Source organism: Neophocaena asiaeorientalis, unplaced genomic scaffold (assembly GCF_003031525.2).
Source record: "Neophocaena asiaeorientalis asiaeorientalis breed wild unplaced genomic scaffold, Neophocaena_asiaeorientalis_V1.1 scaffold385, whole genome shotgun sequence".
In the NCBI taxonomy this organism is placed as follows: domain Eukaryota; kingdom Metazoa; phylum Chordata; class Mammalia; order Artiodactyla; family Phocoenidae; genus Neophocaena; species Neophocaena asiaeorientalis.
The window spans coordinates 995,345-1,013,517 of record NW_020175013.1 but is presented as its reverse complement, the minus strand read 5'-3'; the positions used below and the strand labels follow the sequence as shown (position 1 = coordinate 1,013,517).

Below are 18,173 nucleotides of genomic sequence, written 5' to 3'. Positions count from 1 at the left end.
ATGGCAGGATTTTATTCTTTTTTATGTCTGAATAATATTCCATCATATATATATATATATATATATATATATATATACACACATGCACGCACACACATACACACACCACATCTTCTACATCCAGTCATCTGTCAATTGATATTCAGGTTGCTTCCATATCCTGGCTATTGTAAATAGTACTGCTATGAACATTGGGGTGCATGTAACTTTTCAAATTAGAGTTTTTTCCGGATATATGCCCAGGAATGGGATTTCTGGATCATATGGTAACTCTATTTTTAGTTTTTTAAGGAACCTCCATACTGTTTTCCATAGTGGCTACACCAAGTTACATTCTCACCAACAGTGTAAGAGGGTTCCTTTTTCTCCACACCCTCTCCACCATTTATTATTTGTAGACTTTTTGATGATGGCCATTCTGACCGGTGTGAGGTGATACCTCATTGTAGTTTTGATTTGCATTTCTCTACTAATTAGCTATTAAGCATCTTTTCATGTGCCTGTTGGCCATCTGTATATCTTCTTTGGAGAAATGTCTATTTAGGTCTTCAGCTGAAGAATGTGTGGTTTTTGAAGTTCATTATCTGTCACTATAGATGAAGTATATTATTATTCAAAATATCTGTTTGCTTATTTGGTTTGATTGATCCATTAGTAACTGACAGACATGTTAAAATATCCCACTCAAACTACTGATTTATTTATTTTTCCCTGTATTTCTGTCAGCTATTACCTTATATAATGTTGAATTATATTATAGGTGCATACATAGTTACGGTTTTTCATCTGTTGATCTGTTTTTCTCTTCTGCATTTTTTATGACTTGTGTCTTAAAATCTGTTTTCTCTGGCATTAAAACCATTATCCTGGCTAATATTTGTCACATCTTTATCTTCAACCTTTCCAAATAAAACATAAATACAAATATGGGTATGGATAGATGGGTATGTTTACTAGAGAAGAGCAATTGCTAGATTTTATATTTTTCTGTTTAAACCAATGTAACCATTTTTTGGTATTTTCATCAGCTAGTTTAACATTTTTTACATTGATTTAAATTAATGTTTTTTAGGATTTTTATTGTCAGCTTATTTTGTGTTTGTGTTTCTTATTTATGCTCTACTTTATTTTTTTTTTTTTGCGGTACGTGGGCCTCTCACTGTTGTGGCCTCTCCCGTGGCGGAGCACAGGCTCCGGACGCACAGGCTCAGCAGCCATGGCTCACGGGCCTAGCCGCTCCGCGGCATGTGGGATCCTCCCGGACTGGGGCATGAACCCGCGTCCCCTGCATCGGCAGGCAGACTCTCAACCACTGCACCACCAGGGAAGCCCTATGCTCTACTTTTTACTCTTGTTCTCCTCTCCTACTTTACATTGGAGAAACCAACTTTTCCTCTGCATTCAAAAGTCAGACATTCTTTGTATCTTTTTATGTGTATGAGTAATTAGTTCTTTTTTCTTGATGCATAGTATTCCACTGGTATATACTGTTTTGTTTATCAATTCACCTCTTAGTAGACATCTGGGATGTTAGCTATTATGAGTAAGCCTACTCAGAAGATTTGTGAATGATTATTTGTGTACACATATGTTTTTATTCTACAATATTAATACATTAACATATTATATATTAATACATTAATTTTTTGCAAACTATGGGGTAGGGACTGGCTGCCTATTTTTGTAAATAAAGTTTTACTAGCACACAGTCACCCCCATTTGTTCACATGTTCTCTTTGGCTGCCTTCAAACTACAATGACAGTGATAAATAGTTGCAACAGAGATCGTGTGGCCCACAAGCCTAAACTGTATACTATTTGGCACTTTACAGAAAGAGTTAGCTGACCCTTGTTGCAGCAGATACTCTGGATTCTGTTATATTCCTCCAAATAGTGTTTTGGTTTTTGTTTTCACAGGGAATTAAGTTTGTTAGACTCAAACTGGAAACTATCTTGCCTACTGTGGATAGCACCTCATATGTTGGATCAGCTCACTCTTTCCTTATCTGGGCTATTTGGGGTGTGTCCCTTGCATGTATGGTACAGGTGCCACCTAAAGACCTAAACTTCTCTGACTCTCTTCCTTTTGGGATTGTCCCTTCAGGTTTTGGCAGCTTTGACTACATTCGTTTCTGTCTTCATGAGTCTAAAAAATGGCATATGTTGCTTTAGCCATTGTGTCATGCCATGACCACAAACCACTATCAGGTCAAAGCCACAAAGATGGTGAACTCAACTTATGCCAGTCAGCTCCCCTAAACAATTTACTTGCCTTTGTTCACGTTCCAGAACCACCAGGAAGTTCTTTTTTGCATTTGTTCCACAGTTTATGGTTGTTAGCTGCCAGAGGGTTGGTCTTCTGGGAACTTATTCCACCATTCCAGAAGAGGAATATATTTCTCTTTTACACAAGGAAATTCTGGATCATTTTTCTTTCAAATATTTCAAATAGCTCCTCCCCACTTTTTTTTCTTTTCTTTGGGGCTTCATTAACTAGGTATTGACAGTTCTCCTTTCTCTAAATTTCTTCGTACTCCTTGATTTTCTTTAACACTCTAAGATGTGTTCTATTGAGGGATCCTTTGCAGAGTGCTGCTTCATTTGTTGGCTATGCGTAGACTACATTTTTCTTCCCATGTCTGTTACTCAGCACCTACCTCTAGCAGTCATAAAGTATATGGAGTGAAGGAGGTAAAAGAGAAGACGTCAAATTTAAATATTTAACTGTCAGTGGTCAAATCGTTTCTGCTAAGGGATAAAGTTTTTGAGATGTAAATGTGCTAGATTTTTAGTATTTCTTCCCATTAAAAAGGTTAATAATAATGGCTAAAGTCCAGTTATTATTGCTTTATGTAATCAATGTTTATTTGGATTTATCCTCACTTTTGTCAGGTTCTTTGATCACAAGTGCTTTTCAGCCCTTTCCTATGAGGTCATATTCTTCTTGAAATACACAATTTAGAAGTTCCTTTTGGGAAGGTCTGTTGGTGGTAAACACTCAGTTTTTGTTTCCTTGAAAGAGTCTTTATTTAACCTTCAGTCTTGAATAAAATTTTAGCTGAGTTCAGGACTGTAGATTGACAGTTATTTTTTTCCTCTTACCACTATGAATACATCATGTATTCACTTTTTTTATGTTTGTGCCAAGATGCCATCTTTGCTATTTTCCTAATCTTAAAAGGCAACTTTCAACATTTCACGGTGTTTTAATGATGTTTGCTGTAGATTTTTATAGATGTCCAGAGGTCCATTAATTTTGAAGATGTGTTCTCAGTGGTTAGTTTGCTGACTTTTTTTTAAATGAATGGATGTTGAATTGTGTCACAAGCTTTGTATCTAGAGATACAAAGATCATAGAGTTTGAAGTTTTTGATGTGCTTGATTATGTTAATCAAATCTCTAATATTATAGTAGCCTTGCATTCCAAGAAAAACCCAACATGATCATGATGGTACACTACCTTTTTTCATGGATTGCTGGATTCCATCTGATAAAAATTGTGTAGAATATTTAAATCTAAGTTTGTAAATGAGGTAGATCACTATTTTCATTTCCTTTTAAAACTCCTGTCTGGTTTGGGTATCATACAGTGTGTTTTGGAATATTGCTTCATTTTCTGTTCTCTAGACAGTTTATGTAAATTGACAGTTTAAGTTTTTGGATCAGATGTATTCTTTGTGGGAAGATTTTTAACAGTCACTTTTAATTATTCTATGGTTAGGCAATAGTTTCAGCTTTTCTATTTCTTCTTTGGTCCATTTTAGCAAGTTTTTTGTAAATTTTTTAAAAATATTTTGCATTTCATATTCATTCTAAAGTTTTCTGGCATGAAGTTGTTCATAATGTCTTCCTACTTCTGTTTAAACTTTATATCATCTGTAGTTATGCCTTCATTTTTTATTCCTAATAATGTTTATTTTTGCCTTCTTTTTTTCTTGATTTTCAATTATTAATATTCATAAAAAACTAGATTTCAGTTTTTTAAATTTCTTTTGAGTCTTTGTATTCTATTTTTTTAATACCTCTCTTTCTCTCTTCCTTACTTTTTTCCTCTCTTCCATCCTTAATAATAGCAAGCTGTTCTGTGATAGAAAAGATTGTTTTTGAAAATATTATTCCATACTGAATTACACTTGCAATCAAATGTTACATTATTGGGATTGTAGTTTGAAAGATAATTTATGGATGAACAAGGAGTTACATGTCTGAGATTTAATTGCTACTTCCATGCATATGCACTTAAGATTTTTTTATTTTAACATAAAATTCAAAACATCTTAGTGGAACTATTTGCTATAAAGAAAGACATGGACACAGGTTGTCTTTGAAGATAAATTTTATGATATCTATACATGGACAGTTAATCCATGTCCATTTAAATTTTTCCATTGAAAATATTTTTTTTTCATGTAAGCTTTTTAAAAGGCTTCTTGAGATAAACATCCAAATTTATATATGCTTTTAAGGGTCATTTCTTATTATAGAGGAATAAAAAAGGAATGTCGTATTATTTTTATTAGTTTGCAAGGAATGCTGAGTTGTACGTTTCTGTCCTGGATTCCTGTACACAGCATTTTAATTTGAAGTTCTTTTCCTAATTGACATAGTAAGTGATTTCAGTAATTAAGTTGAAAAGAAGATTTGACTCTGGCCTGTGTAACATACAGAGTGTTTGGTTCTAACAAAATACCCAGTCCTGCTCCTCTTAAGAAAGGGCTTGGTATTACATAGCTCTAACATCATGCATCTGACATGTTGTACTTCTCAAGGAGAAAACAGTCCATTCCATTTCTTCACTATTTTATTGCTTTACTTTTTACAGTTTGGTTTGAATCCTGAATCTGAGTTATCTTTCAGAATGAGGCTATAATTTACTTACCAAAAGATCCCCAGAACTGTAGAACATAAAGGGTAAAGAGATCTCCTCTATGAGAGATATATTCTGTATGACTGTGCTTATCTTGAAAAGCTGCCGGGTTTGCTTTTATGCTCTCAGTGCCTCAAGTGGGAATCAGTTAGAGTACCTGCTGTTTTGAATAGCAGATAATGGTAGAAGGTCAGAATTCAGACCACCACAGTGTTCAACAAGCAAGTATGATTTTAAAACTACAGCATAGACAAGATTTGCTTTTTAGTTCAATATACATTGGTTAACTAATGAACCTGACTAAAATAATTCATGTTATAGCACAACTAAGCCTTATTGAATATTAATAAAGCAAAATTCTTCTTTGGTGGAAAATTCAGCATTTGACCCCATAATTATAAAATATCATTAACAAGAATGTCTTGGAGAAAAAAATAAAAACTTTTAGGACTAAAATTCTCAAGTTAGATATCTATTAATTCAAATATAAATGTGTCCACAAAAGTACACGATAAACAATTAACCTCTCTGCTTATTTTCAAGAGTCTAAAATATTGCAGAGAAGCTATTTCATTTAGGCATTCTTTAAAATTAGTTCCTGGATGAATTTTTGGTAAATGATATGTGAAATAAAAGCAAAGAAATTAAGCTAAATCATATCCTAAGTATAATAAGGTGTAGTTGTATGAAATATTTTGAAGCAGAAAAACTATCTGTCACAGCACATAAAATAGTGTAAATAGAATATATCACACTCCTGCCATAGACTATTGAATTTTCAAGAACTTACAAACATTTCAGAAATCTAAATTTTTAAATAAAGAAAGAATAGGAAAATAATATTTGGGGAGTTGTAACAAATTCGGAGAGTTGTAATAGACCTGCTTGAAATCTTAGTTTAAATTTATGAGTCATAAGTTAATTTTAACTTTACAGTGATTTTCAGTTTGTTTTGAACACTAAGGCCAGAGTAAACCCCCTAAAATAACCTTTTTATCTTATCAACCTACTGGTCAACTGCTGAATAATTTCTTTTTCCCTCCAAATCTGGAGTCCTGGCATTCAGGATCTGGTTTTTCTGTCTTTAAAATCTTGTTCCCTACTCCCTACCCTTATATGCCTCCTCCCATCTGACTGGTCTTCTCACCCTTTCAAGACTGTCTTTCACATCAACACTTACTTGCTCTGTCCTTATCAACCTGCTTTCTTCCAGCCTTTACTCCAAATATCTGGATAGGTAGTCACAGTATCATCTTCAAGATAGATTACTCCAGTTGCTTTAAGTATGCCACATGGATTTGATATTTCTGTGTAATTTGTTAATAACATGCTTGTATCTAAAAACTTAAGCCATCCTATAGAAATAGAAAGTCCTTAAGAATGTGGTAGTTTTGCCTCTTTATCTGTCTCTGGGTGGCCACAAGTATAGAGTTCTCTTCTTTCAGTGTTGCGTTTATGCTGTTATATCTCACTATTTTTTGTTTGTTCCCTCAACTTTTCCCTAGAAAAAGTTAAGTGTATTCTGGGTACCTAGAACTCATTCATACTGAGGTAAAAATGACTGATAACAAGGGAAATATGCCCACTGAGAGTCTCTGTATTGCATCAGGGGCCAAGGCTATGTGATGAAATAATGAAGTACTAACATGGCTTGTCGGCATACAGCAAAGCATAAGTGAGGACAGGCTTTAAGATAGGAGGCACTAAATTCATACCATAAGCTCATTACTTTAATTTTTCTAGCCTGGTTCATATAATGGTATAAATAATGATTTTTAGCTTACAGTTTTCTGCTGTAGCTACTTAATCTTGTATAATCACATGTGTTTTATTTAAAGAAATTTTAAAATAGTTAAATTTATGAAACAGATTTTCTATTTTTATCAGTCTTCTCAGCACTATAAACAAGCCATACACTATTTCAATTATAAGTTTAATATTAAAAGTACCTAAAGTATATTTTTCTTCAAATCATTTCTGATGTTCTGTTAAAAGAGCTCTCTCAAACCTTATTGACTTAACCTCAAAAATGTGATGCCTTCCCCTTATTAGTTATTATACCCTTGTTTTCAGCATGTTATTTGCACAGGGTTGTGGTGCAAGGTAGAAGGGGAAAAAGAATGCAGAACCAAACTAGATCCACCAATGGATGGAACTGATTGTGACACTGGTAAGGTAAGTCATTGGTGCTGCCTGAAATTAATAAGAATTTTAAGTGAAACTTGCATTTTCTCCTTACTAGTTATGAGTGTAACTGGTAAGACATTTTCTTCTGCCAGTTACATATGTATCTTTCTTAACACCAGTGTAATACTTTCAGTATATATAAAGTTTCAGCATTTCCTCTATTTTCAATTTTAACACTTATATTTTTGCAAATCCATGGGTTTTTAAAATACCAATGCAGTAATTTTTTATTGTTGATTATGACAATGTGGAGAGTTGGACGTGTGTATTACTTTAACAAAAATGAAATATTTTACTATTAAATTACACATAAATAAAAGATTCGCAAATAAATCATAAATAGTAAAACTCAGCTAATGAATCCTTAAAGTATAAAATATTGTCTTAGGAGAGCCACCAAGTATAGTTTTTCCTTGTCATTTCAAGCATCATAAATAAAATATTCTGGGGGATTAGTAAACATTTGGCTGTCTAAGTTGTTTAATCTAATGTATTTCATAAGGCTATGGAAATGTATTAGTACACATTTCCAGATTATTTCAATTGCTGTTGAAAATTAATTTTCTTTTGAAGAATATTAAGGCATTAGATCCCATATAAACTGATAATTACAGTTAATTTAATCAAAAGATAACCATTCAATAGTTTACATAATTTTCTAATTTTTATTCTATGAAGGGAAAGTAGAACAGTTATTACTTTACTCATTAGATGTAAGATCAGAAAACTTGCCTCTGAAGAACATGAATTTTTATTACATTTGAAAAGAAGCAACAACATAAAGATTACTTGGGGTGAATTACTTAGTGAAAAAAATTAAGTTATGTAGAGGGCTAGTTTAAAAGCACATCAATTTGAAAAATGGACAGAAATGGAAATCTAGCAATTCCACTTCTGGAATTTTGTCCTAAGTAAATACACCTGTGCAAAAAGATAGGCACGTGTGCATGTACACACACAAACACACGCACACACATGCTTATGTCAGGATGCAACTTGCTGTGGTGAGAAATGAGGTACAACAAAAATATTCATCAGGAGAGGAATGGTTCCAGTGTAGCTGTTAACAGAATGAGGTAAATATATATGTATGAAACTGAAAACATCTACAAGACATGATAGTTAGTATAGAGACATGTCAGAAAAAACTGGTACTTTATATGATACCATTTGAGAGTTAGGGAAAAAAACAATTTGCATACAGATGTGAGTATACACACAGAGTATATATTTTTAAACTCATAGAAAATGGTTTGAAAATATAAATGCCAAACTATAATTAGCAGTTGACTCTTGGGAGGGATGTGGAATTGATGGATGGAATAAAGCAATGGGAAGTGAGGGTGAATATAACTTTTCTCCTGAGATTTCTGGATTGTTTGACATAAGCATATAGTCATATTACTTCTGTGATTTCTTTAATGAGAAAAAAATGTACAGCATGTAGTCATATTACTTCTGTGATTTCTTTAATGAGAAAAAGAAAAATGTACAAATTAAGTCCCAAATAATAAAAAAGGACTAGAAATATTTTATCACGAGATATAATCAGTAAGAAAATGGTTCCTTGAAAGAGAACTTCTGTGAATATCAGTCAGTTGTTTACAGACTGCCAAATGTGTTTTCTGTGAGCTTATATGGAGCGTCAGAATTTGGATTTGTATTATTTTTAAGTTATACACAAAAGTACAATAATGTATGTATATTGGGCAAGCCTCATGGTATTATGCTGAGTAATTTATTACTTGAGTCATAAAACTCTGCACCAGCAATAATTTCCATCATCCCTGAAACACAAAAGCAGTAATAAATAGAGATAACCAAATATTCAGCCACATGTCTTCACACATCACACAACCCATTTGTCTTACTTAGTTCTTCATTAGCAATATAAAATCTGTTCATTTTTATAATCTGGTGTCCTAAATATTTTTCTACTATTTTTTTCTTCTGATATTTATGAGAATAAATTGCATTCTTTAGTTCTCTGAAGTAAACTTATTTTTTCAGCAATCAAAATTGTAATTACTCATTAAACATAAATGTTTTATTTCCCTATAATTGTGCTAATGATATTCTCTTAGTGGTTCTGTAATGCTTTGTGTATTGAAATAACTAATGAACTTCTCAGTTCCTCAGGCCATATGGGCTTCTTCAGCTATCCATCTGTTCCGGCTGTTGTAGGAGCCATCATGACAATAGCTTCCAACACTCTGCAGTTGAGGGCTGTAGAGATAAAATATTTGGATGCTTGCAACCTCGCGCTAAACACTGCTAGCTCAGTACATGGCAAACCAAGAAACAAAGCTGAGAATTTTGTAATGTGTTACACTCTAGTGATGTTAATTTAGGTGTATAACTAGTTCATCTAAGAGTATATAATTAAGTCTGAGAAGGTGCTGACCAGAATTCTATGATTCTAAATGATTTTTTTAAGAGATTTTATTTATTTATTTAATTTATTTTTGGCCGCGTCGGGTCTTTAGTTGCAGCGCACGGGCTCTTCGCTGCGGATCATGGGCTTCTGTCTAGTTGTGGCATGCGGGTTTTCTCTATCTAGTTGTGGCACGTAGGCTCCAAGGCGCATGGGCTCTGTAGTTTGTGGCACTCAGGCTCTCTCATTGAGGCGCGTGAGCTCAGTAGTTGTGGCCCGTGGACTTAGTTGCCTCACGGCATGTGGGATCTTAGTTCCCTGACCAGGGATCGAACCTGTGTCCCCTGCATTGTAAGGTGGATTCTTTACCACTGGACCACCAGGGAAGTCCCAATTCAAAATGATTTTGAGGATAGGGATTTATCTACTATTTATAGACAGCATTTTCCAAATTAAAAGCAGCCTGTTTTCTTTCTTCTCCTTTTCTCTACTATCATCTGTATTTACATTTATATTAACAAAGATCCAAGAGTTGATAAATGATTTGGTTTAAACCAAGAAATGTATGTTTTTTACTTAAAATATTTTCTAGGAATTGGAGGATGGGGAAGGAAAGCTAAATACAACTTACTAGAATTTTAGACTGTTTTGAAGGATGCTACATAATATATTTCAATTATTTACTTTCCTAAGTTCCTAAAGGATAAAATTACCACCATTGTTCTTTATTGAAGAAATGAAGGATGTGATATCCTTACAGTCACAAATTTGCATATGGAGACAGTTTATTGCCTTCTTTCTTCCTCTTCTTTCATCTAACAATGTATGTACAAGAAGATTTGTTTAGAGAATAATGTTTCCTTTGTCATCTTCATGAACCCCTTCCAATTGGATGTTTTCATCAACTTCCTAGGCATATTCCCATAGAAATTTGAGAGAATAGAAATATAGTCAAACTTTTTTAGGTCATGTACTGTCCCAGAAATAAACTATATTGTATATTTCCTTAGCATTTTCATAAATCAGACTGAATTATTTGATATGAGAAATTTTGAGTTTTTTAAATCATGCATAATATAATTTTTTGAAGCTAAAAAATACAAATGAAACAAAACATCCTGCTAGAAAATTCATGAAAAGCAGCATTAGGATCATTTTATGTAAAACCCAATAGACTATTTTGTATAATAGTTTAAACAAAACATTTAACACTTTGCCCAGTGTTGAAACACAGCACCACCTAGAAGACAGAAAAGCAGGTTCTCCATAGTTTTGTCCAGAGATCTGGTTATCTGCAAGGGGATGAACTTTAACTATTACACTATGCTTTCTTTAAATTTCACTTATTTGTGTATGCAAATTTGGCTTGCATATCTGTTTCCATTTCTCTTCATCTGCCAGACGTGTCTAGTTTAAATGACATGCAACTCTAGATCTGGGTCTTTCCCAGAATATTTTTAGTCAGCTGTGAACTCTAGCCCAGCCTTTCAATGCCAACTTACTGCTAAATGGGCGAGGAGCTGTGATATGCACTCAGGGAAACACCCTTCACCTAGGCCAAAACAACTTGACCAATTGAAGTTTGACAGCTTTCACACTGGATTTTTTTTTTCCATGAATGACGTAACATCATTAAATCCTTAAAACCAGTAAGTTGTTTAAAAGTTTTCACGAGGTCTGTTTGTTTTCCTCCTTTTGCAATTTTGAGACTGAATCTTCATATAAAATCTCAATTTATTTAATGACAATCTTAGCATGTCAATACACTCTGAGTTGTTGAGGTTTTGTTTTGTTTTTTCCCAAGCCTGGATTTAAAACTCCTTGAATCCAAAAAAGGTTGAATTTTAAATCTGACATTATTAGAGAAAATCTGCAGGAACTGATTATTGCATAGAAAAGCATTAACTGGGCTCACACAAAACTACGTAGCATAGTTTTTTAAATTCTCTCTTCTAAAAACAGCATTTAAAAACATATTATCAAAATAAGTTTTAAAGAAACAGATCAGTTAAGGTCAGAATGAATAGAATTTTGGTGAGATTTCTGGAAACTTATTAATAAAATTAATATAATGATGTATAATTTGTTATTAGCATTTTTATTATAGTTAATCTTTATTAAATCTTTGCTAAGGACTATGCATTGTGCTTAGTTTCATTCAACTTCTGAAAATTCTATTAGGTAAATATCAGTATGATTATCATTCACATTTTGAAATGGGAAAACTAAGAATCAGAGAGCTGCTATAATTTCTTCAAAATCCCTTATAAATCATGTTGCCATTAGTGCAAAATATCGTTTAGGACTGGAAGGATCAGATTGCTCAACCCTTGTGACTGTACAATCATTTATCTAAAATTTTTTAATCTTTACTTATTTCCAACATGGTTTTGTTTAATTAATTTTTACCTTTAATATGTTTGCTATGATCATGATAGATCTGATTTTCCAGGAATAAAGAGAAATTATAATAATCTGTCCACAAAGTCCTGGCAACCATTCCTCGGTGGCCACAGAAACAGCCTCTTTGGCTGTTTTTGTTTAAAGTTAATAATAAAATAAATATAAAAAAGAGAATGAACACACTCCTTTCTCTTCTTTCTTTGCTGTCTTTCTCAGTTAATAGATACCAAGTAATCTATAATTCTATTGAAATGAATTGATAGAATTTCAAAAAGTCTAATTGTTCAAGTCTTTCAAATGAACAGCTTTTGAAAGAAAATTTGCTGTAATGTTAGTGCTTGAATTTGACAGAAACTTTCAGAAAAAAAAAAACAATATAAAGGAAAGTGCTAAAATTGAGTCATACTCTTTCTTTTTAAGTTACAAGGAGAGTACCCTGAATCACTGACAGTTTAAATCAAAATTGCTAAATTTGCTAAAATGTCTGCTTCAGTCTAGTTAAAGACATTTATATCTTACATACCATTCTTATATTTATACTTGACCCTATGCTTTTTTGGTCCTCTGTTTTAAATTGTTATGTTTCTTAAAATGTGTTAGTTTTTCTTCCTGGCTGTACAACCCCAGGTTCCTTCTTTGCCCTATCTCCGTCACAAGTACTGAATTCTCAGGGCTATAGTACAAATATCTGTGTGCTGTTCTTATGACAAGACTGTATGATCTGACATGAGAACGGGACCAGTGTATTACTATGACAGTAAGCACGTGTCAACTTATTTTTGGTCTTTTTCAATTCCACACGTTTGGGGCTCTTAGCAGACCTGATTTAATCTCAATTCCAGTGACTCTATAGGCCAGTGAATGATTTTCCGTTGTGCCCTGATTTGTTCACCTAAGACATAACTTTTGGAATAGTGGTGTAAGGCTGGAGAGTGTACCAGCAGGACCTCAGCACCTGGACTCGTGGCTGGAGAGTGGAGCATGTGGAGTCCCTGTAGCCGAACCTGCAGTTCTGGGATCAGCAGTCGAGAGCGCAAATGTCCTGGGTAAACGCAAAGTTCCTGGATTGGGGGAGGGCATTGTTTTCTTCAAGTTTGAAATTAAAAGGTTTTACTGATAAACCATGTTGGGGGCCAAAGAAACTTCTCAAACCTCACTCCACTTTGGAAAACAGAAAAGTCCCTCAAATTATTTTATGTAAAATCTCCCTTCAAAGAAGAAAATAAGACCAAACTCTCTAAGAACAAATAATTAAACACTACACAGAGTGGTGTTTTGAGCACAAATCAAATTTTAAAATGTGTTGAAATAAGCAGGGAGAGATGTGTTAGAAAAAGTAAGTCACCATTAAAAGGAACTGTGAGAGAAGCCGGAAGCTGATAGGACTTCAGAAAGAGAGGGAATGAGGGCAACATGAGTGTCAGTAGAAGCTAAGAATGATGAGAAATGAAATCCTGCTGAGCACATGTATGGATAGGGAGCGTCCAAGATCAGCTTGCTTGTCTCCATCATTCCTAGAGTGATCCTAGGAAAATGTGTGAGAAAGTCATGTCAGCTTTATGCTTTAACTTTGGTGTGGATTCAGTGGCCCAGTTCCTCAACAAGAGATTTTAAAGAATGTATGTGAAAACCTTAGAAGCAACTCCTTAATAATTCTTAGCCCCACTCTTTCATGGGAAGTACAGGCTTTCTATTTTGCCCCCAACTTCTGCCCTTTACCCTTCTATATCATTTTCATGGCAAATGGGCTTTTGTTTCTCATGTATTTTGGAAATTAAATGGCTCAAAGGTTGGAAAAAATATATATTTTTAAATAAACATGGATTTCCTACCAATTACCAATCATTTAATCTGTCCACTTTTTCAAAAGTAGATTTAATATAAAGGACTATACCTTATTAATATATTGCCTTTTGATTTTTTTAAATGAGTAGTTAACAGAAAAAAAGATAAAATTGATTATTTGTACTGTCTTTTCTAGGCTAGGTTCTGAAGCAAGGGATTGTAATGGTCCCAGAAAACAATACAGAATATGTGAGAATCCACCTTGTCCTGCAGGTTTGCCTGGATTCAGAGACTGGCAATGTCAGGCCTATAGTGTTAGAACTTCGTACCCAAAGCATATACTTCAGTGGCACGCTGTCACGGATGAAGGTATGACCAACCAGATCGCCACCGTCTTAGTTATGTAGACTTCTAGGTTTGCAAGGTGCTTGAACACAAATGGGCACAGCAGTTTTATTTTCGATAGCCAAACACTGGAAACAATCAAAAAGGTTCTAAGTAGCCCTGCAGGGTTAGCAAGCTGAGGTATATCTGTGCCATGGGATATTATGCAACAGTATACAGAACACTCTGTTAACATATGCAGTGACCTGGTGGATGTCACAGCATTATGCTGAGTAGGAAAACCCAATCTCAAAATGTCTCACACCGTATGATTCCTTTTATATAACATTCTTGAAGCCACAAAAGTATCGAGATGGAAAACAGACAGATGAGTGGTTACCAGGAGTTAAGGGTGGTGGTGGGAGAGGGATGGGTGTCCCTGTAAAGGGGTAGCACAAGGTAGAACTAGAGATCTTTATAGAAAGTGCAAATTGGCTCATTCTGATCTCCCAGTTAAAGCATTTCAGAGACTTGCCATAACTCTTCAGGTAGAGGCCAAATTTCACATGACATGCTCGGCAAGACCTTCTTTAGCCTGATTCCTTCTCTTGTCTCCTGCCTCATATAAAACCTCACTCTCTTTTCCTCTGTGCTCCAGATATTGCCCTTGTTTCACTGCTTCCTACATGTCATGCTTTCTTCCCCCACACATGGCCTCCAAACATACTGTTTCTTTATAGAAAGAAGAATAGAATAGAATAGTCTTCTATTCACACCATCCTTTTAATAAAGGTTAATTCTATATTTCCAGATGCTTCAACCAACAAACTTTGGAGTCTTCATTTTCCATTTAGTTCTCTTTTACTGTACATTCAAAAAGCAGTAAAGTCACATGAGCCCTATCTTTAAAATACATCCAGAATCTGATTATTGCCCAATATCTCCAGAGCTGCCACCCTGATATAAGCAACAGTGTCTTACCTGGATGATTGTAGTAGCTGTCTAACAGTTCTTTTTCCTTTTTTAATTTTTGCATTTTATTTTCTTTCTTTTTTTATACAGCAGGTTCTTATTAGTCATCCATTTTATATACATCAGTGTATACATGTCAATCCCAATCTCCCAATTCATCACACCACCACCCCCACCTCCCGCTGCTTTCCCCCTTTGGTGTCCATACGTTTGTTCTCTACATCTGTGTCTCAGTTTCTTCCCTGCAAACCGGTTCATCTGTACCATTTTTATACATTCCACATATATGCATTAATATATGATATTTGTTTTTCTCTTTCTAACTTACTTCACTCTGTATGACAATCTCTAGATCCATCCACATCTCTGCAAATAAACCAATTTCGTTCCTTTTTATGGCTGAGTAATATTCCATTGTAAATATGTACCACTTCTTTATCCATTTGTCTGTCGATGGACATTTAGGTTGCTTCCATGACCTACCTATTGTGAATAGTGCTGCAGTGAACATTGGGGTTCATGTGTCTTTTTGAATTATGGTTTTCTCTGGGTATATGCCCAGTACTGGGATTGCTGGATCATACGGTAATTCTATGTTTAGCTTTTTAAGGCTGTACTGTTCTCCATAGAGGTTGTATCAGTTTACATTCCCACCAGCAGTACAAGATGGTTCCCTTTCCTCCACACCCTCTCAAGCATTTGTTCTTTGTAGGTTTTCTGTTGCTGCCCGTTCTAACTGGTGTGAGGTGATACCTCATTGTAGTTTTGATTTGCATTTCTCTAATAATTAGTGATGTTGAGCAGCTTTTCATGTGCTTCCTGGCCATCTGTATATCTTCTCTGGAGGAATGTCTGTTTAGGTCTTCTGCCCATTTTTGGATTGGTTTGTTTCTTTTTTTAATATTGAGCTGCATGAGCTGTTTATATATTTTGGAGATTAATCCTTTGTCTGTTGATTCATTTGCAAATATTTTCTCCCATTTGAGGGTTGTCTTTTCATCTTCTTTATGGTTTCCTTTGCTGTGCGAAAGCTTTGATGTTTCATTAGGTCCCATTTGTTTATTTTTGTCTATTTCCATTACTCTAGGAGGTGGATCAAAAAAGATCTTGCTGTGATTTATGTCAAAGAGTGTTCTTCCTAAGTTTTCCTCTAAGAGTTTTATAGTGTCCAGTTTTACATTTAGGTCTCAAATCCATTTTGAGTTTGTTTTCATGTATGGTGTTAGGGAGTGTTCTAATTTCATTCTTTTACGTGTAGCTGTCCAGTTTTCCCAGCACCACTTATTGAAGAGGCTGTCTTTTCTCCATTGTATATCCTTGCCTCCTTTGGCATAGATTGGTTAACCATAGGTGCGTGGGTTTATCTCTGGGCTTTCTCTCTTGTTCCATTGATCTGTATTTCTGTTTTTGTGCCAGTACCATATTGTCTTGATTACTGTAGCTTTGTAGTATAGTCTGAAGTCAGGGAGTCTGATTCCTCCAGCTCCGTTTCCCTCAAGACTGCTTTGACTATTAGGCGTCTTTTGTGTCTCCATACAAATTTTAAGATTGTTTGTTCCAGTTCCATAAAAATTGCCATTGGTAATTTGATAGGGATTGCATTGAATCTGTAGATTGCTTTGGGTAGTATAGTCATTTTCACAATATTGATTCTTCTAGTCCAAGAACATGGTATATCTCTCCATCTGTTGGTATTATCTTTAATTTCTTTCATCAGTGTCTTATAGTTTTCTGCATACAGGTCTTTTGTCTCCCTAGGTAGGTTTATTCCTAGGTTTTTTATTCTTTTTGTTGCAGTGGTAAATGGGAGTGTTTCCTTAATTTCTCTTTCAGATTTTTCATCATTAGTGTATAGGAATGCAAGAGATTTCTGTGCATTAATTTTGTATCCTGCAACTTTACCAAATTCATTGATTAGCTCTAGTAGTTTTCTGGTGGCATCTTTAGGATTCTCTATATATAGTATCATGTCACCTGCAAACAGTGACAGTTTTACTTCTTCCTTTCCAGTTTGTATTCCTTTTATTTCCTTTTCTTCTCTGATTGCCGTGGCTAGGACTTCCAAAATTTGTTGATTAATAGTGGTGAGAGTGGACATCCTTGTATTGTTCCTGATCTTAGAGGAAATCCTTTCAGTTTTTCACCATTGAGAATGATGTTTGCTGTGGGCTTGTCGTATATGGTCTTTATTATGTTGAGGTAGGTCCCCTCTATGTCCACTTCCTGGTGAGTATTTTAATCATAAATGGGTGTTGAATTTTGTCAAAAGCTTTTTCTGCATTTATTGAGATGATCATATGGTTTTTATTCTTCAGTTTGTTAATATGGTGTATCACATTGATTGATTTGAGTATACTGAAGAATCCTTGTATCCCTGGGATAAATCCCACTTGATCATGGTGTATGATCCTTTTAATGTGTTGTTCGATTCTGTTTTCTAGTATTTTATTGAGGATTTCTGCATATATATTCATCAGTGATATCGATCTGTAATTTTCTTTTTTTGTAGTATCTTTGTCTGGTTTTGGTATCAGGGTGATGGTGCCCTCGTAGAGTGAGTTTGGGAGTGTTCCTTCCTCTGCAATTTTTTGGAAGAGTTTGAGAAGGATGGGTGTTAGCTCTTCTCTAAATGTTTGATAGAAATCACCTATGAAGCCATCTGCTCCCAGACTTTTGTTTGTTGGAAGATTTTTAATCACAGTTTCAATTTTATTACTTGTGATTGGTCTGTTCATATTTTCTATTTCTTCCTGTTTTAGTCTTGGAAGGTTATACCTTTCTAAGAATTTGTCCATTTCTTCCAGGTTGTCCATTTTATTGGCATAGGGTTGTTTGTAGTAGTCTCTTAGGATGCTTTGTATTTCTGCGGTGTCTGTTGTAACTTCTCCCTTTTCATTTCTAATTTTATTGATTTGAGTCCTCTCCCTTTTTCTTGATGAGTCTGGCTAATGGTTTATCAATTTTGTTTATCTTCTCAAAGAACCAGATTTTATTTTTATTGATCTTTGCTATTGTTTTCTTTGTTTCTCTTTCATTTATTTCTGCTCTGATCTTTATGATTTCTTTCCTTCTGCTAACGTTGGGTTTTGTTTGTTCTTCTTTCTTTTGTTCCTTTAGGTGTAAGGTTAGATTGTTTATTTGAGATTTTTCTTGTTTCTTGAGGTAGGCTTGTATAGCTGTAAACTTCCCTCTTAGAACTGCTTTTGCCGCATCCCATAGGGTTTGGATTTTCGTGTTTTCTTTGTCATTTGTCTCTAGGTA

General features: G+C 34.5%; 1 protein-coding gene across 1 annotated transcript in view; it reads left to right on the top strand.

Annotated features, from left to right (window-relative positions):
- The window catches only part of ADAMTS19 (ADAM metallopeptidase with thrombospondin type 1 motif 19), a 218,438-nt gene that overhangs the window by 100,476 nt on the left and 99,789 nt on the right, over positions 1–18,173 (top strand). Inside the window, exons 9-11 of the mRNA XM_024761933.1 lie at positions 6,941–7,042; positions 12,747–12,877; positions 13,813–13,985. Coding sequence (XP_024617701.1) covers positions 6,941–7,042; positions 12,747–12,877; positions 13,813–13,985 — 406 coding nt within the window. The remainder of the gene's footprint in view (positions 1–6,940; positions 7,043–12,746; positions 12,878–13,812; positions 13,986–18,173) is intronic.